Raw genomic sequence first — 25,115 nt, 5'->3', positions numbered from 1 at the left:
CCTTTCTGCAGAGCTCAATACTCTCATCAGAGATGAGACTCCCCACCACCCGCCAGAGAGGGAGACAGGCAGCACGCACCCAGGGCAGCTCCTCCACCCCCGCCAAGGGATGTGCCTGCAGAAACACACAGCAGCCATGAGGGCAAGCCCAGGTGCAGGTGAACTCAGACTAACACAACACGGTGGGCTTACTTAAGGTCTGAGAGCCGCTGGGGCAGAGGATCACGGACCAGGGGCCCAGACCTGTGCACAGGGGGTCTAACACTGGATGCCCAACCCTCAGACTGAAGCCCTGGGTACCTTTTCTGTGATCTCCTTTATTGACGCCACAGTGGTCACATCGAAATGGCCGCTTCTCCGCTTATAGTCGACAAACAGGCAATCTTTGACACCCCGCTCAATGGCCTGCTGGGAGGCCTTCATCACCTCTGCAAAACACAGACACAGGAATCAGGGAGTCCCAGGCCCTGCTGAGCCCCAGCAGAGGGAGCAGGGGAAGAATACTGCTCAGCAGCTGTCAGTACCCAGTCCTGCCGTGCATGAATCTGACCCACGTCAGGAGGCTTCTGAAATACTGCGAAATCCGCCACCCAGTGCTGCCGCCCACTGTGCACAGCTGGGCAGGCAGGCAGACAGGGACGTAGAGACCAAGAACCCAGTAGGCATAAAGGGTGCCCCGTGTCCCTTACCAAGGGGACATCTGCAGAACTTGCCAGGCGCCTCATTCACCAGCATCTCCTTCACCACGTCCAGCAAAGGCCCCAGAATCAGGACAGGCCTCAGAGCGGCAGAGTCCACCTTCTGGACCCGCTGATAGGCCAGGCTCACCGAATCTGAGGGAGAGAGAGCAGCAGCGTCACAGACCCAGCTTGGGGTGGAGGACCTGAGTGGGGCTGGGGTACCCCGCTCCCTGACCTTGCCCACTCTGGTTTGCCTGGGACTCCCCCAGCTTCAGCACTGAAAATCTCATGTCCCAGGTACACCTGGGCATCATCACCTGTGGAGTCCAGCATGAGCACCCCCAGCGCCCTCTGTGAACACCAGAGGCAGCTGGTCTCAACCACTCGTCCCAGAGCTTCCTTCTGCTCTGATTTTTCCTCGTGGGTCCACGCCTGCTTCCCCTGCCCCATCTCCATTCTCCTCTGCTCTCTGGCAAGGCAGCCTCTGGGGTTTGGCAGGAGAGCTCCCACTCCCCAGGAAGGTGTGGACAGTGTAACCCAGACCTGCCCAGTGACAGAGGTGAGGCCTCCCCCATCTGCACGGCTAGAACGGGTAAGTGCTGTGAGCCAGCTCTGGCCATGCAGTTGAGGATAACCCTTAAGAAATGGAAAAGTCACAAGATGGGACCTGGGTCCTGGATGATTCTCAGAACACAACTGCCTCTCCCACATCACCCACAGCTCAGGCTTGTACATGACAGAGAAATAAACTGCCCATCATGCTTAAGCCACTGTTATTTGGTTTCAGTTAAAGCAGTCAAACTAATATCCTAGTTGATATATGCAGTAAACCTCCCCTTGCACCAAATGAATAAAGTCCTTGCAGGGAGAACACGGTCTAAAACCCAGCAAGCATCTTCCTGGCATCTCCCTGGTATAAGTCACTGTGCTGGCATGTCAGAAACATAATAAAGAATAGAACACAGAGTTCCTGCCCTTAAAAAGGGCACACTTTAACTAGAGTCACAACAGAGAAACACATGAACAGCAAGACAGCACGCAAGAGCTGCCTGGCAATTCCAGGAGTGACAGGCTTCAGTAGACACTGTGGCTGGATGACAGGGTGAAGAGACCACTTGGGCAGGCCCAGGAGGCAAGTGGGATGAGAGCGGTGTCTCCAGAAAGAGCAGGGCAAGAGGGTAAGTATGGAGGTGACGGGAAGGGCAGAGCACAAGATGGCAGCAGGCTTGGGAGGAAGGGTCCATGAGAGGCTCGGCCTGGAGGGATCTGTACGCATATGCAGAGCAAGGAGCAACTGCAGAGCAGGCACAGGGACCAGGAGGCAGAAGTCTCAGGAGAACGCAAGCACAGTGCCAGCTGCAGCAGCAGGCTCCATGAAGACCAACCTGTGGGCAAACTCAGGGGGAGTAAGTCAAGTCTCTCCTCTTCCCTTGCCCTGTCCCCGCATGTGTTTTTAGAAGTGATCTCTGCTGGGAGTGGTGGCTCACGTCGGTAATCCCAGCACTTTGGGAGGCTGAGGCATGTGGATGGCTTAAGGTCAGGAGTTTGAGACCAGCCTGGTCAATATGGCAAGACCCCATCTCTACTAAAAATACAAAAATTAGCCAGGTATGGTGGCATGCAGCTGTAGTCCCAGCCACTTGGGAGGCTGAAGCACAACAATCACTTGAACCCAGGAGGCGGAGGTTGCAGCGAGCTGAGACTGTACCACTGTACTCCAGCCTGGGCAACAGAGCAAGACTAGAGCTCAATAAAAATAAATAAATAAATAAATAATAAATGAAAAAACTGATCATTATCCACATACATCCATACAGTCTTTTACACAGCCTTGCCTAACCTGGTGACCAGCAGCTCTGTTGTCTAAAACTGGAGGGTTTGGTGGTCACATTCACCACCTTGGAACCCCATGTGGTTCTGAGTGAAGGCTCCGAGGAGGAGTCAGGGGACAAAGAACTTCCTCCGAGAGGAGTTTACATAAACAAATCCTTTCTGTAACTAATCCGAACCTCATGGATAAGGCCAGCAACTCCTCTCTGATACCCCTTCCCCAACCCCAGTCCCCACCGGCCCCCTTGAAGGTAACCACTATTATAAGCTGGAAGTGTACCCTAGTTCTCATAAACTGACTTTTATATGCTAAAGGAAACCTGAAATATACATTGTTTAAGTGTGTCTGTGGATATTTTGTAACTCGCTCCTTGTCTAGGGCTGTGTTTCTGGGAGGCATCCCTGGTGATTCATGGTGGGCCTCTCTACTTCTTTTGGGCATGCCATGAACACTTCCTCTGCATCGACTTATCCACTTCCTTGCTGATGTACACTATGTCACCGTTCCCTCCATTTACTGGTATAAGAATCATATTCTCAAATTATGGCACAGTCGCTGTAGGGCAGAATTCAATATAGTGCTTAAAATAATGGTTTGGAAGAACATTACTGATATGGGAAGATGCTAACAATATGATAGTGGAAATATCTGGATGAAAATGGTATAATGCAGTGTAATCTCAGTTTTGTGTATTAAGTAAAAAACTGGAAAGAAATACATTAAAATGTTAATGGTTAAAAAAATCATATTCTCCCTTAATGACTATTAACATTCCACATTGTGGGCTACCAATTTAGGAGATTCCTGTTCCTCCCTGACAATCTTCTTTGCCAGAGGTCCTCACAATTGCAGAATCATAAGACTAGACAGCATCTTATGAGTCACTGACTCCAACTGGAGAAGAAAACCAGCGTATCCAAGGTTACAGCTGATCAGGGCACAGCAAAGGCATGGTCTTAGGGGTTCCAACCTTAGACCATACTGCAATGGCTTTCTTCAAAAGGTGCTGTGGACTGAACTGTGTCCCCTCAACATTTATATGCTGAAGCCCTAAGTCCCAAAGTGACTACATTTGGAGGCGGAGTCTTCAGGAGGTAAGTTAAATGAGGTCAGAAGAGTAGGGCCCTAATCTGATGGAACTGTGGCTTTTTAAGAGGAAGAGACACCAGAGATCAATCTCTCTGTCTCCAACATGTGAGGGGACAGCAAGGAGGCAGCCGCGTACAAGGCGGGACGACAGCCCTCACCAGAACCAACCACACTGGCACCCAGGTCTCGGATTTCCCACCTTGAGAACTGGGAGAAAATGAATTCTTGTGATTTAAGTCACCTAGTCTGTGGTATTGGTTTTTTGGGTGTTTTTTTTTTTGTTTTTGAGATATGATCTTGCTTTGTTGCCAGGCTGAAGTGGGTGGCACAATCACAGCTCATTGTAGCACTGAACTCCTGGGCTTAGGTCATCCTCCAGCCCCAGCCTCCTCAGCAGCTGGGACTACAGGCACACGCCACCACACTTGATTAGTTTTTTAAAGTTTTTGTAGAGATAGGAGTCTTGCCATGTTGCCCAGGCTGGTCTCGAACTCCTGGCCTCAAACAATCCTCTTGCCTCAACCTCCCAAAGTGCTGGGATTACAGGTGTGAGCCATCATGCCCGGCCTGTGGTATTTGGTTATGGCAGCCCTAGCAGACTAAGATAAAAGGAAAACCAGTCCTCCATATATTCCTGAGACACTCCCGCACAAGCCCCTAAAGGGGCAAGCATAAAGACACGCAGTGTCCTCTGGGTGGTAGACAGTTGAGTCCACTCAGGAGACCATTGTGGGTGGGTGCACAATCAGCGGGGTGGGGGGTACCAGGGATGCTATGTGGCAGTTGGAAGCAATAAACTACAGCAGGAATTCAAAACCCACTGTGCATTAGAATTACCTGGGGTAACTTTTAAACTACTACATAGGTATTACTACTCCCAGGTATAATGGAACAGCTTGCATCATCCCTTGGAGAACAACTAGAAAATCTGGGTAAAAAATGAGAAATATCTTTCTGAAGGCATCGTAGAGTGGCAGAGACAGACAGGATTTGAGACGCCAAGATCCTAGAGAGAAGGAAATTGGAGTAGTAGAAGCTGACATTCTGCAGGCCTTTCCCCCTTCAGAGCAACTAGAGACTTCTGAAGTGAAAGTGAGGGGGAGAGAACCCAGGCAGAGGGCCGCTGCTGAGGGCTGAGAACCCGGGCAGAGGGCCGCTGCTGACGGCTGAGAACCCGGGCAGAGGGCCGCTAAGGACTGAGAACCCACGAAAAGTTTCTGAAAATCTCCAAAGCAGGTGAGATCAAAACGGAGTTCAAGGCTGCCAGGACCTGATGGGTCATGATTCCAGAGGAAGGGAAGGGCAAAGAACTAAGTCTGATATCAGAGGTTTTCCCTTAAAACCATTTGCCAAATTCTTAAGCTGTGAAAAGCAAGAAGCTAAGCATCTAAGAAAGTCACTAAGACACTGAGCAGAGTAAAGTGTTCCATGGCCTCCCAGTGCTGAAGAGCGAGAAACTGGAAGTCAAGGCTCCCTAGCGAGGAGTGGCACTAGAGAACACCCCAGGCTGGGACCACCAGTGGGCCGCCCCCTAGGGTCAGGGTGAACCACCAGCTACACAAAAGCTGCAACCCATCCTGAGGTCAGCTGAGCCTGTGGCTGGATTGAGGTGATCTGCGAGCAGCGGCTATCTCCAGAGCAGAGGGCAGACCCTCTCTGGAGGCCAGCAACATCACTCAGAGCCCCGAAAATCCCCTAAACATCACTTCTGACATCTCAATAAACAATAACCAGGCATATCATGGGGCAGGACCAAGAAAAACAAAGACCACAGAAAGAGACTCAGGGATGACCACACATGACAGTTACCAAACATGGTCTTTAAAAAAAATGACTAAAATATTTAAGAGGACAGATGACAAGAGGGAAAGTCTCAGCAGAGAATTAAAGCCTGGTAAAAAAGAACCAAGTAGAAACTCTAGAGTGAAAAATAAAATACAATTTCTGAAAGTAAGAGCATAATGGATGCAACAGAAGATTGGAATAATGAACATGAAAAAAGGTGACTAGAAAACAACCAGGCTGGCTGAATCATGGAGAGAAAGAAAGAAGTGGAAAATACAGGAGAAAAAGAGCCCAGAAGATAGGAGACAGACATGGTATGGTCGAAGACTGAAAACCCCGAGGAGAGGCGAGGTCAGCACAGAAGCAGTATGAAAGAAACTGCAGCCAGGAATCTCCAAAACCGACCACACCACCAAGCTATAGAGGTAAAAATCGCTAAGAACCTCCTGAGCAGGATAAACACAAAGAAAACCACACGGGGGAAGCATGGTATGGTAAGAAATTAAGAAATTTCTTTCTGAGAAAGAAAGGCAGAGAAAACCCTACCCACACATGGTGGTGGATGGGTGGTGGCACTGCCTTCAGCACTGAGCCTGCAAGGATGACTTCTCACCTGCAATGAGCATGGCAGGCTGACAAGTGTCCCCCAAAGACTGATTCATGTCCTAAGCCCCAGATCCCATGAGCATTACCTTATGCAACAAAAGAAGCGATGATTCAGTTAAAGGCCTTGGGAGGAGGGGCTTTTCCTGGAGTATTTGGGTAGGTGGGTCCTAAATAAAACCCCATGGGTCCTCTGAGAGGCAGAGGGAGTTGAGAGAGAGACCCACGTGGAACAGGAGGTGACATGAAGACGGAGCAGACGAAATTTGAAGGTGACAGTGATGTGGCCACAGCAAAGGCTTGGTGGCAGCCACCAGAAGCTGGCAGGGGCAAGGAACAGGCTCTCTCCTCAAGCCCCAAGGGAGCAAAGGCTGGCCAACAATTTGACTGACCCAGTGGTCCTGAGTGTGGACTTCTGGCCTCCGGAACTGGGAGGATAAACCCGTGTGTCTGAAGCCACACACAGTCTGCGGTAATTGGGTACAGCAGCCACGGGAAACTACTACACAAAGAGAGCCAGGGACCAGGAAGGGTATCTTTAAAGCACCCAAGTAAAACATCCACCAATCTAAAATTCTATATCCAGTGAAAATCTCCAAAAATGATATTAAAATGGACATTTTCAGATACAAACACTGACAGGATGTGTCACTAACAAACCTGCATTATAAGAAAAACATTTCTGCAAGTTGTTTAGCAGAAAGAAAACAAAATAAGAAAGAAGCACAAAACTGCAGGAAGGAATGAGGAGCAATGGAAATGTGAAAGGCAAAAACTGATGAATAACTGATGTGCAAATGGATAGACTGAGTCGGAGTTAAAGTAGCTGTAGAATTAAAATGAGAAAAGTATGGCCGGGCACAGTGCCTTGTGCCTATAATCCCAGCACTTTGGGAGGCTGAGGTGGGCGGCTCACTGAGGTCAGGAGTTTCAAGACCAGCCTGTCAACATGGTGAAACCCCATCTTTACTAAAAATACAAAAATTAACCACATGTGGTGACAGGTGCCTGTAATCCCAGCCACTTGGCAGGCTGAGGCAGGAAAACTGCTTGAGCCTGGGAGGCAGAGGTTACAGTGAGCCGAGATCTCACCACTGCACTCCAGCCTGGGTGACAGAGCGAGATTCTGCCTCAAAAACTAAAATAAAAATAAAATAAAATGAGAATAGTATCAAAGTTAGAAAAGAGACAAATGGAGTTAGTGGTTTGCTGTTTTACAATTATCAGGGAAGTGGTCAAAGCAACGATTTCTCCTAGCAGTAAGTCAAAAGTACATGCTGTGACATCTAGTTTAACCCCCAAAAGAATAAAATAGAAACAACACTAGTAGATGTGAGAGGATAACAGTAGATGGTATAGGGGCAGAATGAAACAAACACATGATTCATTTTTAAAAAGCAAGAAGGAAGGGACAAACATAAACGAGGTAGAATGAATAGAAACCAGTAAGATGGCAAATGTCTACTTTATGTAATAGGGTAAATACTCTTGATGAAACAATCAAGACTGTCACAAGGGTGTTCAGATTGTGGAAATTCCTCACGCTGCTCACTTTTCTGTAAATGAATGTGCGCATTGCTGTATGTATGTTACACTGGGATAAAATTTTTAAAAAGACAGATTGCCACAGTGGATTTAAAAAGTCCCACATGCTGCTTACAAGGGATATTTAAATAGAAAGTGACAGAAAAGTTTGAAGTAAAAGAAAAAGATAAACTGTGCCAAAGATAACCAAAAGAAAACTGGTAATGTCAATAAAAATATCACATAAAATAGACTTTCAGCAAGAAACATTCCTGGAGATCAAGAAGGGCATTTTATAATGATAAAAAGGTCAATTTACCAAGAAGGTATAACAACGCAAAATGTGTATGTACCTCACGACAACTTCAAGTATGTACTGAAAAAGACCTGAAGAGCTAAAAGGAAGGATAGACAAAGGGCTATTTTTCAAAGACGCTAACACCACTGGACAAATGCCAAATATACCGGAAATGGCGCCTGCAGAGAAAGGAGCAGAGGGCACAAGAGTGGAGACCAGAGAGTGAAGGAAAACCAAAAAGCAAAATAAGAGAGAAATCTTGCCTTGATTAGCAGGTTGGCAATTTTATTTATTTATTTATTATTTTATTACTTTATTTTATTTTATTTTTGAGACAGGGTCTCACTCTGTTGCCTGGGCTAGAGTGCAGTAGCGTGATCACAGCTCACTGCAGCTTTGACCTCCCAGGCTGAAGCAATCTTCCTGCCTCAGCCTCTTCAGTAGCTGGAACTACAGGCATGAGCCACCACACCAGGCTAATTTTTGTATTTTTTTAGTAGAGATGGGGTTTCACCATGTTGGCTAGGCTGGTCTTGAACTCCCTGCCTCAAGTGATCCACCCACCTCGGCCTCCCAAAGTGCTGGGATAACAGGTGTGTGCCACCATGCCTGGCCTAAACTTTTTCTATAAGGGGCAAGATAGTAAATACTTTAGGCTTTGAAGGCAAAACAGCAAAATTAAGCAACTGTTATCAGCAAAGGGCTAACAGATTTTTTACATCTTACATTTTAAAAGTGTAAAACCCATGTTTAGCTCACAGACCATTTAAAAATAGGCAGTGTTCCAGACTCAGTCCATGGCCGATAGTTTGCCAACCCTTGTCCCAGCTGATAGTGACAGTGGGCCATGAACTACAGTGTGATCCACTCAACTCCCTAGGCCTAAGGTCTTCATTGTGAAAAGGGAAGGGAGGGAGGGAGGCAGACAGCTGCCCTACACTCTGCTGCTCACTGCCACCCCCATGGACCTGATTGCCAGGGAGGGTATGTTCTAGGACAGTAGACACACAGCAGGGCCCTGGGTGCCACGTTCCTAAGGACCTCTTGCTTTAAAGGACAAATGCATCCTTGCCACAAGGACCGTTTACCAGGGGATGTCTGATATCTGTTACTCAACTCCAGCCTAGGACTAGCATCTTGCCCCAGAAGTATCATATAAGAGTTGTTAATGAACAGAGGTCTGAGGCCAGAAATGCGGACGTTCTGCAGAAACCGATGGCTCTTGGTCACTACCAAGCAGCTGTAATAACCTAAAAACAAATGGCAAGCAAGGCACTCAGCAGAGATTGCTTTTTGCCTACCCAATAGCCATTCCTCCATTCTTCCTTAGTAACTGAACCTCGTACTGAGGCCAGCAATGCACCCAACTAAAACATGCCTTTTCTTTTTGTTTTAATTATTATTTTTTGAGACAGGATCTTGCTCTGTCACCCAGGCTGAAGTACAATGGAGCGATCTTGGCTCACTGCAACCTCCGCATCCTGGGTTCAGGCGATTTTCCTGCCTCAGCCTCCCAAGTAGCTGGGATTACAGGCACATGTCACCACACCTGGCTAATTTTGTATTTTAGTTGAGATGGGGTTTCACCATGTTGGCCAGGCTGGTCTCGAACTTCTGACCTCAGGTGATCCACCCACTTCGGCCTCCCCAAGTGCTGGGATTAAAGGTGTGAGTTACTGCGCCTGGCTAAAACATGCCTTTTTGACCTCTCTTGCACATTCAAGTGGACAATGAGATGTAAGTCGAAGTCACAGGTTAGGGCTTCCAGATAGCTGCTGAAAGAGGCACGCTCAGCTGAGGCACACTTCTGCCTTACCCCTTCCTTCCTCCTGCTTCCTGAAACAGGGATATGCTGGTTGCACTGACAGGTGGTGACCGGGAGGATGGAAGCCACACCCCATAGATGTGGCTCTGAAGATGGCAGCACCCCCCGACCAAGCCGGACACACACCTTCAGACTTGTGCACAAAGCAAAGTAAGCCTCTCTTTTCTTTAAGTCCCAGTTGTGGAGCTCCTGGATCCACAGCAAACCCCATCTGGAGAGCCCACTGGAAAATGAGCTCGGCCACTTGCCTTCAAAGAGTGGAATGGAGTCATTGGAAAAGGCATCCAAGGAGAGCAGGTCTTTCCCATCCTTGGATCCGCTGCGTTTGTGCTTGTGTTTCCTCCGAAAAAAGGACCGGCGTGCAGCCGCCGACAGTGTCTTTGTGGCGCTATTGTCATCTTTGACTTCAGACATGCTGAGCCTCCTGGAGAATTCTTGGTCCATCCTGTGGCACAGGGGACAATGCTGGGCAGGGCTATCGAGACCCTACTGCCCTACCCTACCCGACCTTCCTGGTGAGAAAAGCAAGGGTAGGCCAGGCACCGGGCTGCCCCCACACTCCTTGGCAGGTCTCAAGGCTACAGCTCCTCCCACGCCCCTGGGACCCCTTGGTACATGCTGTGGGGTGACACGAACACCAGCATCAGGGCAAGCTCTCAGAGCAGGTGATTTTTTCTACTACAGCATATTCAGCTCAGTGTCAAAAGGAACTGCTAGGACAGCCTGCACTTGGTGACGAGTTACACTTCCTGCCATAGAAGGGAAATGATGCAGGGATACAGGCTGCCTTGAAAACATGCTCAGTGACAGGAGCCAGACGAAAGGCCACACTATACAATCCCATCCACACAGGAGTCCAGACAGGGAGACCTGTGGGTATCAGGAAGTGAAGTAGTGGCTGCCTAGGGCTGAGGGCTGGGTGGGAGGACAGTAGGATAAGGGGCTGACAGCTAATGGGTCTGGGGTTTGTTTGAGGTGATGGAAATGCTCTAAAATTAACTGTGGTGGCGGCTGCACACACCTATGAATATGCTGAAAACCACTGAATGGTACACTTTGAGGGAGCGGCAAGGCGTTAAGTATCTCCATAAATCCATTTTTCTAAAACAAGTAATGCCTCCTGACCCACGACTGTGCTCTATGCAGCACTGACTCACACTAGAAGCAGCTTTTTAGACCAGCACTTTTGTCAAAACGTAGAGAGCAGAAGCTAAGATGAGAAGCAGAATCCCTCCTCCTACAGCCCAGGCCCCAGCCCCCTCCCATGGGACAGCTCCATGGCTGGTGGCCCTCAGTGACCCCTGCCCCACCCCGCCCCAGGCCCAGAGAACACTTACACATATTTGCTGGGAATCTGCCCACGCTGGATCTTCTGGGCATTCTCGTCCAGCTGCCAAGCCATCCAGGACCCGAACGTGCCCTGGGGCAAGGTGTCATCCACGTAGAGGATGTCGTCCTTCTTAAAGCTCAGCTCATGCTCCACATCTGCCAGCCGGTCGTATAGGGCCCTGGACCACAGCACAGAGGGACCATGATCAGGCAGCTCTGGCCACCGAGGACAAACAAGGTGCCTTCTGTGGCCAGGCCCCTAAGGCTGATATTCTGCTTTGAGCTATCTCCAAACTCGATCAGGAACCGCCGAGGGTGGTGATTCTCAAAGCGGGGAGCCCGGTGTTTTACATAAAGGGACAAAGACTGCCTTTGCTCCCCTAACACTGAGGGCGCATCCCCATCAGAGAAAGAACTCGCCAAGATCTGAGGCCATAACTTCCCTTTCCAGGTGGCCTTTTCCCAGTTGCCTCCCTCCTCGAAGCCCATGCCCCTGGTTCCTACAGACTGGAATCTCTCTAGGATGGAAACATGCCATCTCCTACCCTAGAGACAGGGAGTTGTACCGCATCAGTGTTCTCACGCTTTCTGTGGTCTCGGATCTTAGGAAATGAGAAGAAAGCTCTGAGCTCCTCCTAGAAAGCCTGCTGCCATCCCTAAATGCCCACAGCATTTCACACAGTAGTAAGGGCACTGAAGATGCCTGGGAAGTCCACACACACTGCAGAGGGATCTGCAAACCTGGCTTGGGGGACACCAGAAAAAGAGGAGCACAGCAAACAGGAAAATGGGGCTTGACTGCCTCCAAATTCTCCAGGCCTTAAGCCCTAAAGGAGCCCACCTGGTTCTTTAAGCCCTAAAGGCTGTTCTAAGTCACAATCATCTCACCATAAATAAGTGTGCAGATTTGAGTGTCAAGGAATGATGATCATGGCCCCAGCCTTGGGGGGTAAGAAACAGACAGCCATTCACCAGGAAGACAATCTCCAATGAAAGCCTCTCCTCTGGCCCCAAATCTCCCACTGATTCCCCAGCCACTGGTACCTGATGTAGAAGCTGTCACCAGGCAGGCCCTTGGCCTTCGTGAACTCCTCGGGGCGGTACTGCACCTTCAGGCGGACACCATCCTTGGGCTTCAGCATTTCCACATAGACCTCCTCCACTGTCTTATTCCGCACGTCCAGGCTGCCATACTACCAGGGATGCGGGTGGATATGTCAGAAGGCAGAAGCCAGGGGACAGCATGGGCACTCGAAAGGGGCCAGTGCTGACCATATGGCAGAAATCCAACATCCCTCCTTAACTGAGACTCTGCCTGCCTCCCCTCTGGAGGAAGGGCTGAGTCTTCACGGTCTCCCCAGCCTCCAGCTCCCACGCCTGCTCCCTGGACACCAGGTCCTCTGACAAGTGGCTGCTCTCCCCTTGTCAGCTTATCCAGGAAAAACCCTGTTCTGGTGAGCAGCAAGTCTGGGCTTTTCAGAATAGGGCCCTTCCTCTTGCTGACGCTACCTGTGCTTTTATTTATTTATTTTTTGAAACAGGGTCTCCCCTCTGTCACATAGACTGAGTGCAGTAGTGCAATCATAGCTCACTGTAGCCTAGACCTTCTAAGCTCAAGTGATCCTCCCACCTCAGCCTCCAGAGTAGCTGGGACTATAGGGATACTCCACCACGCCTGGCTAAATTTTGTTTTGTTTTCTGTGAAGATAGGGTCTCACTATGTTGCCCAGGCTGGTCTTGAACTCCTGGGCTCAAGCAATTCTCCCACCTTGGCCTCCTAAAGTTCTGGGATTACAGGTGTGAGTCACCAAGCCCAGCTCAACTTGTGCCTTTATATTCTCACAAACCATCTCCCCCATGAGGCAGGAGACCACAGAGAAAAACCATCCTCTCTCATCAGAACAGAGTCCTGCGGCTACACCACCTGAGGGCAAGCACCTCCTGGTGCCCAGGGCCTGAGCCAAGGCTCTGCCCTCAGGTTCCCTCGATGGCCTGCCTGGCTTCACAGGGACCTGCTCAAAGGGGCTTGGCGGGATTCTGGGTTTACAGGGGTTAAAAATCAACCCTGGCCAGGCACAGTGGCTCACGCCTGTAATCCCCATACTTTGGGAGGCCGAGGCAGATGGATCACCTGAGGTCAGGAGTTTGAGACCAGCCTGTCCAATGTGATGAAACCCCATCTCTACTAAAAATACAAAACAAAATTAGCTGGGCGTGTTGGCGTGCACCTGTAATCTCAGCTACTCAGGTGGGTGAGGCAGGAGAATCGCTTGAACCTGGGAGGCAGAAGTTGCAGTGAACCGAGATTGTGCCACTGTACTCCAGCCTGGGCAACAAGAGCAAAACTCTGTCTCAAAAAAATAAAAATCAACCCTGAGGCTGGGCACGGTAGCTCATGCCTGTCATCATAGCACTTTGGAAGGCCAAGGCAGGCAGATCACTTGAGGTCAGGAGTTTGAGATCAGCCTGGGCAACATGGTGAAATCTGGTCTCTACTAAAAATATAAAAATTAACTTGGTATCGTGGCAGACGCCTGTAGTCCCAGCTACTCGGAAGGCTGAGGCAGAAGAATTGCTTGAACCTGGGAAGCGAAGGTTGCAGTGAGCCGAGATTATGCCAGTGCACTCCAGCCTGAGCAACAGAGCAAGACTCTGCCTCAACAACAGAAGTCAGCCCTGACTGGCTCACCAGATGAGAGGCTGTACTCCTCTGTCTTTGGTGCCACCTGAGATGGCAGCAAGCCACCTGTGGCAGGTAGATGGAGGCCTGGCCTACTCAGCAGCTCAGAACTCACCTCCAGGATGAGGTCCCCTGGCACGAGGCCGTCAGGACCCTTGGCAGGACTGTCATCCTCCACTTCAGCCACAAACACCCCATGCAGGTTCCCACCACACAAGTGCACCCCAAGCTCCAGCTGGGACTTTTTGATGAAGACAACGCGTGGCTCCAGGGTCTTCTTGTTGGTATCTCCCGCAATCCTTTCAGGAAACAAAACAAAGTTCCTCAACTGTGCACAAGGAGGGAGGAGGCACAAAAAGACAAAGCAGTGGCCAGTGTCTTAATCGCTTTCTGCCTGCTTCCTGGGTTCTCAGAACCACAGGGAGCTGAGAGGTGGCCGCCAGTTCTACTGGCTCGGCGTTCAGGGCAGGATACTGAGGTGCACTGGAGATGAAGGCAAGACCCCAGGTCCAAAGTCAGTTGAGTGGGGAGTCAAAACCCAGGCTCCCGGGCCCGGCTATCAATCTCATGCCTTAGAGATCAGGATGGCCTCCCTCTCATGGGGATCACACCCATTTTCCTTAGTTCTTCCTAAGGAAAGGTAAAGTTGGCCTCACTGTCCAGAGCACAGCAACGCATTCAGCAAATGTCTACCAAGCAACTTCTATAGACCAGGAACTGCTAACTCATGAAGAGGGGCCCCTTGCCATCAAGGCACTTACAATCAAGGGAGGGAAGTTCAAAGTAAGCTGCTGAACACATGGAGGGAGAGAGATGGGACAGCGATGGAAACAGATAAAGAGGGCTTCAGGGGAGATGCCAGCCTGGGAGGAAAACCTTGCAGCAGGTAAGTTCCAATGTGACAAACTCTGGTATAGAGAATGCAGAGCTGGCCTCATTCTGTGAGATGCTGCCCAGGGCTTAGTGAAGGCCTCTCAGTGCTGGAGACACAGCTACTCCAGGACTGCAGAGTGATCATGTTGCACCCTGGCCTGGATGGCCCTCCCCACAGCCCCAGGCCAGGCTGGACGCTGTGCAACTCCCACGGGGCTCCTTCCTCCTCCTGAACTCTGCTGCTCCCTCGGCCTGGACTTCCCTTTATGCCCACCCCTGGCTCTTGCCTGTCCTGAACATTTCAATCCAGCTGCCACCTCCCCTGTCACACTCCAGTGATCTTCCTGCCTGCTCTGCAGTGGCCAGCAGTTTTGACTGTGTTGCACACGCCCGGCACTGGTCTGCCACCTGGTTGAGGGAAGCACTGCTGTGGGTGGCCAGAGCCCAGGGCCTGGCTGGGTGACGACTGTGGGAATGTGTCCAAAGACAGACTCAGAAAGCGAGTGAATGAGAAAAGGAGAAGAGAAAGAGAAGATGCAGGGGAAAGAACAAGTCAACTAGAAAACAGGAGAAAAAGAGAAAGGAAAAGAGAGCAGGGAGGGAAAAAAGGAATGCTGTGCTCCCAGCCCAAGTCCTGAAGACCTGGTGTGTGGCCTGCAGCATATGAGGCCAGCTGCCCAGTGCCCACGCCACTTGGAGAATGTGCTCAGCCCCACCCAGCCGAAGTGGACACAGGGAAGGCTCACAGCACACATCTGCTGACCTGGAGCTGCTCTGCTTGGCTGGGGGGGTGCTAGGCCCCTCGTCCTGCTCCATCAGTGGGTCAATGACAGAGGGATGCTCCGGGGTGGTGGTGCCGCTGCCCTGGAGAGTGGAGTGGGTACCGGCAGGGTCCAGGTGTGAGCTGGAGACGGAGGACAGGAGGGATAAGGAGCAGTATGAAGACACCCAGAGCCACCCCTGCTCCTGTGGCAACTAGGTCTGAGCTATAAATGGGGACTGGGTCACACAGCCCCGCACCCTGTGCCCTGAGCAGAGCAGACACATTAGAAGCCTGGACCCATGACATCCACCCCAAAGGATCCACCTGTCCTCTCCCCTCCACCTGTCCTCAGCTCAGGGGCCCTCTCCAAAGGCATCTGGCCTCGGGGAGCTGTGTGCGTCCTGTCCCTTTTCCTCTGCCTGTGCATCCCACCTCTCCTGCTGAGCTTGTGGCGCAGCACTGCCGGGTGTGCCTCCCCTTCTCTTCTGCCCTTCCACCCACAGATCAGGGGCAGATACAGGCAGGTGTACAGCGTCTGCTCCTGGACAGGGAGCCAAACACTTTGAGTGAGAATCCACCCCCAGGGCCACAGCTCCTGGCTACCACAGGCCCCTGCTGTTCAGGCGACCATAGCCATCTGTTTTCACACCCCATTGCAGGAGAAGACAGCCTCTCTCTATACGCCCCTTTTCCAAAATCCAGGGCTGGTCAACTCTCTCTTTAGCAGCAGTAGGATCCTCAGAACTTGTGGCTGTCACCCTGAGTCTCCCTGCAATGAGCGGAGTGCTGCCGCACCCACCTCTCCACCCCCAGCCCAGACAGCCTGGGGAGGCCCGCGCTCACCTGGACCGGGAGTGGCTGCTGAGCTGGTGCACGTGGGGGTTGTACTGGGCCAGGATGGTGATGGTATCACACTGCTGCCCGATGATGAGCCGCGCCTGCTGCTCCGTGGCGCTCCGCAGGTTTATGCCATTGAACTGGGGAAACATTAGGAGGGGCTCAGTGAGGGGTCGGGGCTGTGGACAGGGAGGTGGCCCCAGGGACTTGGGAGCACTGCAGTTCCCTAGGAGGAGGAGGGGGGAAGAAGGGCAGGTTTCCATGGGCGCCATGCAGGAAGGCAGCTCCCTCTCACCTCCAGTAACTGATCCCCGTACTCCAGGCCAGCCTGGTGAGCGATGCTCCCCACGGTCACCTTGGAGACATAGATGCCACCCTTCTCTCCACTCACGATGGAGATACCCAGTGGCTCTGAACCCTTCTGCACCTTCACGTGGCGTGGCTCCTCCACATAAGGCCTAAGGAAAAGTCAAAAGTTTCGGGGACTCAGGGTCAAACAAAAGGGTTGGGGAGAGCCTGAGTTCTCCAATCAGGCAGTGCAGAAAGGGCCCCAAGCCTGGATGCTCCCATTGTGACATAGCTACATAGGGACACAGTGGGCCCGCTCCTGTGTGACAAAGGACCACATTCCCACAGCCTCACGCAACACGAGCCAGCACACCCAGACACGCAACCACCCAGACCAAAGACACAGAGAACGATCCGTGTCAATTATCAACACTGATACACGCGAATTTTCATTACAGGAGAGGAGCTGCCCCACAATATGCAATTACAAACTCCGGGGGGCTCGAGATGCCCTCTGAGGAAAAGAGATGGCTCCTGGGATGACATTCCATCCTGAGGGGGCAACAGAAAATAGTCCGTTTTTATGTTTACTGGCTACACAGAGTGATGCAAACTGGTCATGGAAATTAAGCCGCTGCAGACTCAAGCCTTTGTAAAAGGAGGAGGCGGCTAGAAGCAAGGCTGCAGTCATGCAATTGCTGTCCTGGGGCTGTCCAGTGTACCCAAGGGCACTGGGGCAGGGGCTCGGTGAGGAACCTCTGGGCAAGCCAACCGCATGGTGGAAGGCCTGGGCCTGGTGGCCACGGGCAACCTCAGAAGAGATCTGTGGTGGCAGAGACATCTGGAAGGTGACAAAGGTTAGAAAGAAGGGACGCTCAGAGGAGAAAGACAATCAGAGACACCTGGAATATAACGGAAAAGACAGTCGAGTGATGCAGAGCCTCCCGTCGGGACTTCACGCCGCCCAGGGCCTCATTCCTCCAGGGTGTGGACACCTGAGCTTTTCCTCACAGGATAAAACCATATAGCCAAAGGCTGAGGGGGCCAGTCCAGGTCCCCTCTACAGCACATGGTTGGGATAGATTCTAGTGGGGAGGCACCTAAACCACCCCACCCCAGCCACCTGGAGGCAGAGCAGCTTCCCGATCGGCACTCTCAGCCTGCGGCCCTGTGGCCCAGCCCTCTTGGGAAGAGAGATTAAAATTATTCTTGAGTTGTCCCTGCTCTCTCCCACCCTCCAAAGTGTTCCCACTTCCCAAACTTGCCCACTCTAGAAGTCCTCCCTTGACCCTCCAGCTCAGACAGATCCACCCCAGCCTACACCCACAGTGCCTTTCGATGCAACACGGATTAGAGCCCTGTGCTGTGGACAGCTGCAGAGCCCTCAGCACACAGCCACCCCCAGATCACCCTCTTGCTCCAGCCTTAGATGATGAAACAGAGACCCAGAGCAGAAAGAGGTCCACCTCCATACAACAGGTGTATCACAATAAAGGAGCAAGCGACTAAGTCACAGCAATAGCCACATGACAGAACGACGATCTGAAGCAGGTTCTCAGGTTCCAGCGACATGCAAAGATGTAAGGGACGCACCATGGGGTGGGGAGGCCCGATCGGCATCATTTCACTCATATTTATCTGCATCTCCACACACAAGTATGCGTGGATTTATGCACAAGGAGGCTTCTTACGCAGGACATTACCAAGTGTTAACAATGGTGTCTCCAGGTGAGGGGATCCGAGATAATCTTTTTTTATTTTCTTTTTTTTTTTGGAGACGGATTCTCGCTCTGTCACCCAGGGTGGAGTGCAGTGGCATGATCTCAGCTCACTGCAACCTCCACCTCCCAGATTCCAACAATTCGCCTGCCTCAGCCTCCCAAGTAGCTGGGATTACAGGTGTGCACCATCATGCCCAGCTAATTTTTGTTTTCAGTAGAGACGGGGTTTCACCATGTTGGCCAGGCTGGTCTCAAACTCCTGACCTCAGGTGATACGCCCATCTCAACCACCCAAAATGTTGGGATTACAGGCATAAGCTATCTCGCCCAGCCAGAGATAATCTTTACTTTTTAGTCTTCTGAATGATTTGAATTGTTTATAATATGCAAAGTTTTCTCTAAACAATAGCTGCTTCTCAAAAGAAGTTTATAAAGTATACTTAAACTATTATAAATAGCTAAAAACATAACATTAAGGGAGATGTAATTATGTACATAAATACATATACATATATATTTCCAAAGGGTAAAGGCAATTGAATCTCTTGTTGAAGAGATTATCTGTGACATTTTTCTTCTCTCTACTTGTCTGTTTTTTATTTTTTGAGACGGAGTCTTACTCTGTCACTCAGGCTGGAGTGCAGTGGCGCGATCTCAGCTCACTACAACCTCCGCCTCCCGGGTTCAAGCAATTCTCCTGCCTCAGCCTCCCGAGTAGCTGGGACTACAGGCGCCCGCCACCATGCCTGGCTAATTTTGTATTTTAGTAGAGACGGGGTTTCACCATGTTGGCCAGGCTGGTCTCGAATTCCTGACCTCAGGTGATCCACCTGCCTCAGCCTCCCAAAGTGCTGGGATTACAGGTTTGAGCCACCGCACTCGGCCTTCTTCCTACTTTTCTGTGTCCCCGATTTTCCATAACAAGCATAAAATACTACACTTCAGAATCTGGGAAATGGGGCTATTTTTAAAAGAAAGCTGTTGCTCAGTCAGGTCACACATGTCAAATTTCATCTCCAATTGGATCCTAACCACCATGAAGGCAGGAGTCACTCACATGTTTCTCCCTTCTGGAGCAGGTCCTGGCTCTCCATGCCCTGCAAGGAGCTAAGGGAATGCCTGACAGTGGGTGGCAAGGCCCTTTCCACAACTGAAGAACCCACTTCACTTGGGGAAAGTCCTGTCCTCTCCGTGGCCAGGGCTGGGGCTGAGTAAAACAGGCCAGCATGCTCCTGCACGTGCCACATGGTAAGAGTTCTGTCAGCACTTCCTATGAGCTACACCCAGTTCCCCTATTGGGGCCTCTGTGTTTTGGTGTCCTTCCGTTACCCCTCAGGTTCTCTGGTTTGTTGCCTTTTAAGTTCAGATTTTCAAGTCAAATAAAAGATTTTCTCTGGCTGGGCGCGGCGGCTCACGTCTGTAATCCCAACATCTTGGGAGGCCAAGGCCCACGGATCACCTGAGGTCAGGAGTTCAAGACCAGCTTGACCAACATGGTGAAACCCCGTCTCCATCAAAAATACAAAAATTAGCCAGGCGTGGTGGTGGGCGCCTGTAATCCCAGCCACTCGGGAGGCTGAGGCAAGAGAATCACTTGAACTGGGGAGGCGGAGATTGCAGTGAGCCAAGATTGCACCACTGCACTCCAGCCTGGGGGACAAGAGCAAAACTGTCTCAACAACAACAACAACAAAAAGATTTTCTTAATATAGGGCCCACCCATGCTGAGGCTCCTAGCTACAGAGGCCTCAGCTTTCTTCTTTTTCTTTTTTTGAGACGGAGTCTCACTCTGTCGCCCAGGCTGGAGTGCAGTGGCCAGATCTCAGCTCACTGCAAGCTCCGCCTCCCGGGTTCACGTCATTCTCCTGCCTCAGCCTCCCGAGTAGCTGGGACTACAGGCGCCCGCCACCTCGCCCGGCTAGTTTTTTGTATTTTTTAGTAGAGACGGGGTTTCACCGTGTTAGCCAGGATGGTCTCGATCTCCTGACCTCGTGATTTGCCTGTCTCGACCTCCCAAAGTGCTGGGATTACAGGCTTGAGCCACCGCGCCCAGCCGGCCTCAGCTTTCTGGATTCAAATGAACGAGAGTAGCTGTGTTTCTTTTGGTGATTAAATAAAGTTTAATTTTAATCAGAGCTCTTTAAGATCTACAATCTGGACAGAAGCTGTTAAATATAAACACAATCTAGTAAGTTCCATCTAGGGGAACAACAGAGAGGGATGTGTGTGCATAGTACGCAGTGGGGACGGACTCCACAGAGGAGGTGCCTCTGGACAGACAGCAAGCCTACAGTCAACCTGAAACCTAAGATGCACCTGCACTCTAAAATGAACCAGTAAAAAGCTAGGCTGCACATTTATGCTTTATACACTTTCTTCCTGTGTATATTTTATTTCATAACAGAAAGCTTCGAGTGAGAGGGAAAAGCAAAGGGTAAGAATGAGTCCCGGTGCCAGCCGCTAACCACGTGGCCACAGGTCTGTCACTCCAACGTCTGGATCCAGTTTCCTCAACTGTGAAACAGGGATAACAATAATAATGACACTGACAGGGTCCCTGGAAGAATCTCGTGACTTAGCCACATGTAAAGTGCTTGAACAAGGGCCCAGGACGGTGTAAACGGTGCCACGATGGCACAATCACCGTTAGGTCGTTTCCAGCATAATCTACTGTGAGCCCACTTGGCTCCCTGCCTTGCCATCCACACATGCCCCACCTCCCTGCATCCAGTGCCCCATGGCATTTACTGGTGATACCGGCAAATGCTGGGACACCCAAGCTACTCCTGCTGCTTCTACTAAGCCCCTTCCCTGCAGAGCCCGTGCCCGCCGCAAGGGTGCACACTGTCCACTGGTTTACCCACGTCACCGATGACTGGCCACACTCACCTGTCCTTTTTCCGCTCCCCGAGGGAGGCGGGGTTGACAGCGATTCTGGGCAATGTGGAGGCTGAGGTCTGGGACTGGCTACAAGAGGACAGGGTGTCGATGTTCAGGGGTGACTGCGGAGGAGTGCTGCATTCAGAATGTGACACTGAACCTGCAGAGAGGAGCAGGTAATGCCGTTGTGAACTCCCATCTCACTTCCCCAACAGCCAAGATCAAGGGGCAGCCTATCCCCACTGCATTGCATAGTCTGGAGTTCGATGCTGGGCTCTGCGTTGCCCCCTACCTCCCACATCACCAAGCCTACTGCTGGGTTCAGTGAATTTTTACTGACTGACTGAGATGACTATGAAGTTCTCAGCTAAGCCCAGAGACTCCACCAAGAGGAATCAGATCACAGGAAAAGCAGGACAGATGGGAGTGTCCAGAAATCCTTACCTCTGTCAGAGCCCACGACAGACCGCGGATATCTTGGTGTCGATGGGATTTTAATGCGTTCTGCCTTGAATTGCAAGTTACTCGAAGAACCTATTGTTCCATATGGGAACAAAACTTCAGGCCTTGTGGTCAAACACCACCCTGTCCTCCCTCTCCACCAGCCTACCAGTCAGGATGATAAACGCAAAGCTGGGCCCTGCTGTTTACTCCCAAGGGAGCCTTGATGTGGAACAGTCAGGAAAAGCAGACATTTAACATTTATCTCAATAAACTGTGCAGGCACAGACTGCTCCACAACAGAGGCACACAAGTCTCACTTTCAGCCACGGAACAGCAGCCTAAGTGACACGGCGGCGGCTCCATCTGCTCCCCCAAGATCGCCAAGGGCTACCTCTGTCTGACTCTCCTCTGGGGTTCACTTTCCATACAAAAATGTATGAAGAGCCACATAAAACAGTCCAGAATGAGGCCAACAACCTCAGGGACAGGGAGCAAGGCTCCTAGCTGAGCGGTCACCTAAATGGCCATAAGGGCCCCACAGAAAGCAGAAGGCAAAAACAACGGCTCTGACAGCAGCATGGGCACCGCTGGCCCGTGAAGGAAGCAGCCCTTCCCAGTAGGGAAATGAGCTCAGTCCCAGGAGGTGACAGCAGCTCGTGTGGGGAGCCCACCCGCAGATCTGGACATTAGGATGCAGGCAGAGATGAAAAGCTTGACACCCGCAGCAGCACAAAGTCCAAGTGGTGCAGTTACCGAGGCGGGCGCTGGAGGGCAGTGAGTTGGACCCGTGGGTGGCTCTCATCTCGGAGTAGTCGCTGCAGGCCCTGTGGCTCAGGTCCAGGCTTAGGCGTCCCTGGTGCTGGACACTGCGTAAAAACAAGAGGTGAGGAGTTCCAGAGGAGAAACAGCAACAGATGTGGCCACTGGGGAGAAACACACAGGCCAGCCAAGGCTTCCCAAGCGGGCAGAAGGGAGGCCCAGGAGCCACTGATGATCGGCCGAGGATAGCCTTTAAGCAGTGGAAAAGGCCACACACATGGGGCGGCCAGTGTCATACCCACTCCAGCCATAGGGTCAGGATAAGGCTCACTAGGAGGAAGCAATAAAAAACAGAGGCTCTGGAACCTGGGTGGGCCCAGGGAGGGGGAACCTATTCTCCCAGGAAGTGGGTAAGGAGGGACAAGATGGGCACAGAGGACTTTGGGGAGGGGACCTATGTGCCTCACTCGGGACAGTGTGCCTAGGAAACTGGAGGGCAGAGCAGGGATCGCCCACGTCAGGCTGCCCTGAGGCCAGGCCTCAATGGCGTCTTTTTCGGGCTATGCAATGAGACGACATCTCTTTCCTGCTTAAACTCTCCAGTGGTCTCCACTGTCCTTAGAATAAAATCCAAACTTTTTATCACGGCTGCAGGTCCCTGTGACCTCAAACCTCTTCCTGACTCGCTGTCCCTTTGCCAAGCTCCCACCACTGTGCCCGGGTACCCTGGCCTTGGCACTGATGGCCCGTCTCCCTGGAGGCTCCAGTCCAGGTCTTGTGCAGCTGGCCTCTTTCCTCATTCGGGTCACAGCAGCATCCCCTCTGCCCATAGGGCCCTGTCTGACCACCCACTCTAACTTGCCACCCTCTTCCAAGTCACAGCCCAGCCCGTCACCCTGTTTGACCACCTTCATAGCCTCTCGGCACCATCTGATATCACTTCGTTCATTTTTTTTCTGTCTGCCTCCCACATCTGTAAAACCACACCACATGAGCTGGAAGCTAATCTGGTTAGTTCAGCATTATATTCTCTTATAATTAGGATAGACCAAGGCATGCAGTAGGTGCTCCAAAAAAATCTGTCAAATGAATGAGTAACAGTGGCCTGGAGCCAGCCCACCCTCTTCTGAAGTGTCAGTTTCCTCATCTTGAAGACAGAGACAGTAACAGGACTTAGCCCATGAGGTTGCTGTTGATTTGGTGAAATGATATTCATAAAGGTCTGGGCACAGTGGCTGGGACATAAGCACTCAAATATCAGTTGCTATCACTATCGTGTCCTTCCGGTACCTTTTGAAACCTTGTGCTGATTAATTCAGAAAGCAGCCCTAAGGCTCCTTTCCCTGTGCTGCTCTAGCCAGCCCCTCCCAGCCAGGCAAGGACGTTTCTCCACCAGTGAGCCTCTTTATGCACCAGTGGTTCCATGTCCAGGCGGGCTTGGGCAGCTGGGGTACAGAGAAGCGTAGTGTGCCTTCACATACCTGGGATGCAAACCCTGGGGGCCAGCATCTCGGGCCGCAGGTGGAGAGCTGCAGGGGCCGACTCTGTGGCTACGCACAGTGTAGATGGGGTTCCGCAGGATGGAGCTCACGGTGGTGCTGGGGGTCAAACTCCGGGGAACAGTGCCTAGAAATGCGCTTGGTGAGAAGAGTCGCCCCAAAGGACCCAGCCAGCCCTGGACTTAAACAAGCCTTTTCCCTGTATCCCAGGACGCAGCCACAGTCTTTTGGGAAAAGGACTTGGGAGATGAGTTTTAACCACCAATTCACAATGTGGCTGTGGCTCCTGGCCTGTCTCCATCTGTAAAAAGTGGGGAAGTCTCTTTCATGCTTCCTATTTCCCAGGGGAGAAAGCATTTTGACAAGCTTAGACATGTCATGGCTACAAGACAAACCATCCCAGACAGGGCAGCATTTCCCAGTTCTCTGGACCTCAGGGCTGAAAAGTCATGGTAGCTCTCTGAAATGCTGCCTCCCCTCTCCCTGGAGACTAGGCATCCCGAGTTTACACCGACCCTTAGCCCCAGCCCCTGGCTGGCTGACTCACCCATAGACGGCCTGCTAGGGTATAGCGGGGGGTTGCTATGCCGGCTGGAATGCCCAGGTGAGTAAGGTGCCCACTCCTGGAGCTCCGGGGAGAGTTCTCCACTGGCTGGGACACACTTCTGTTCCTGCGGATTCAAGGGCAAGAGTGTCTGCTAGAAAGAGTGGAGCGTGGCTGGGCACTGTGGCTCACACCTGTAATCCCAGCACTTTGGGAGGCCGAGGCAGGCGGATCACCTGAGGTCAGGAGTTTGAGACCACCCTGGCCAACATGGCGAAACCCCATCTTTACTAAAAATACAAAAATTACCTGGGCATGGTAGTGGGTGCCTGTAATCCCAGCTACTTGGGAGGCTGAGGCAGGAGAATCGCTTGAACTCGCGGGGCAGAAGTTGCAGTGAGCCAGGACTGCACCACTGCACTCAGGCCTGGGTGACAGAGCGAGACTCCATTTTGGGGAAAAACACGAAAACACTGGCCGGGCGCGGTGGCTCAAGCCTGTAATCCCAGCACTTTGGGAGGCCGAGGCGGGCGGATCACGAGGTCAGGAGATCGAGACCATCCTGGCTAACACGGTGAAACCCCGTCTCTACTAAAAAAATACAAAAAACTAGCCGGGCGAGGTGGCGGCGCCTGTAGTCCCAGCTACTCGGGAGGCTGAGGCAGGAGAATGGCGTAAACCCGGGAGGCGGAGCTTGCAGTGAGCTGAGATCCGGCCACTGCACTCCAGCCTGGGCGACAGAGCGAGACTCCGTCTCAAAAAAAACAAACAAACAAAAAAAAAAAAAAAAACAAAAAAAAACACGAAAACAGTGGAGCGCTTGGGCAGCTCTGCAAGCCAGTTTCTGTCCCCAGGAACCAGCT

General features: G+C 51.5%; 1 protein-coding gene across 4 annotated transcripts in view; it reads right to left on the bottom strand.

The window, feature by feature from the left end:
- The window catches only part of DLG5 (discs large MAGUK scaffold protein 5), a 136,660-nt gene that overhangs the window by 4,934 nt on the left and 106,611 nt on the right, over window positions 1-25,115 (bottom strand). For all 4 annotated transcript variants that reach the window (XM_017871433.1, XM_017871435.1, XM_017871434.1 and 1 more), the window contains 14 exons: window positions 24,256-24,379; window positions 23,691-23,835; window positions 22,204-22,316; window positions 21,451-21,540; window positions 21,016-21,166; window positions 16,413-16,575; window positions 16,124-16,257; window positions 15,281-15,421; window positions 13,760-13,943; window positions 12,009-12,157; window positions 10,973-11,143; window positions 9,884-10,080; window positions 690-833; window positions 301-428 (listed from right to left, as the gene is read on the bottom strand). In XM_017871433.1, coding sequence (XP_017726922.1) covers window positions 301-428; window positions 690-833; window positions 9,884-10,080; window positions 10,973-11,143; window positions 12,009-12,157; window positions 13,760-13,943; window positions 15,281-15,421; window positions 16,124-16,257; window positions 16,413-16,575; window positions 21,016-21,166; window positions 21,451-21,540; window positions 22,204-22,316; window positions 23,691-23,835; window positions 24,256-24,379 — 2,034 coding nt within the window. The remainder of the gene's footprint in view (window positions 1-300; window positions 429-689; window positions 834-9,883; window positions 10,081-10,972; window positions 11,144-12,008; window positions 12,158-13,759; window positions 13,944-15,280; window positions 15,422-16,123; window positions 16,258-16,412; window positions 16,576-21,015; window positions 21,167-21,450; window positions 21,541-22,203; window positions 22,317-23,690; window positions 23,836-24,255; window positions 24,380-25,115) is intronic.

The sequence above is a fragment of the Rhinopithecus bieti genome, unplaced genomic scaffold (assembly GCF_001698545.2).
Source record: "Rhinopithecus bieti isolate Rb0 unplaced genomic scaffold, ASM169854v2 scaffold_4781, whole genome shotgun sequence".
Classification (NCBI taxonomy): Eukaryota; Metazoa; Chordata; class Mammalia; order Primates; family Cercopithecidae; genus Rhinopithecus; species Rhinopithecus bieti.
This window is presented reverse-complemented; position numbering and strand designations above follow the sequence as displayed.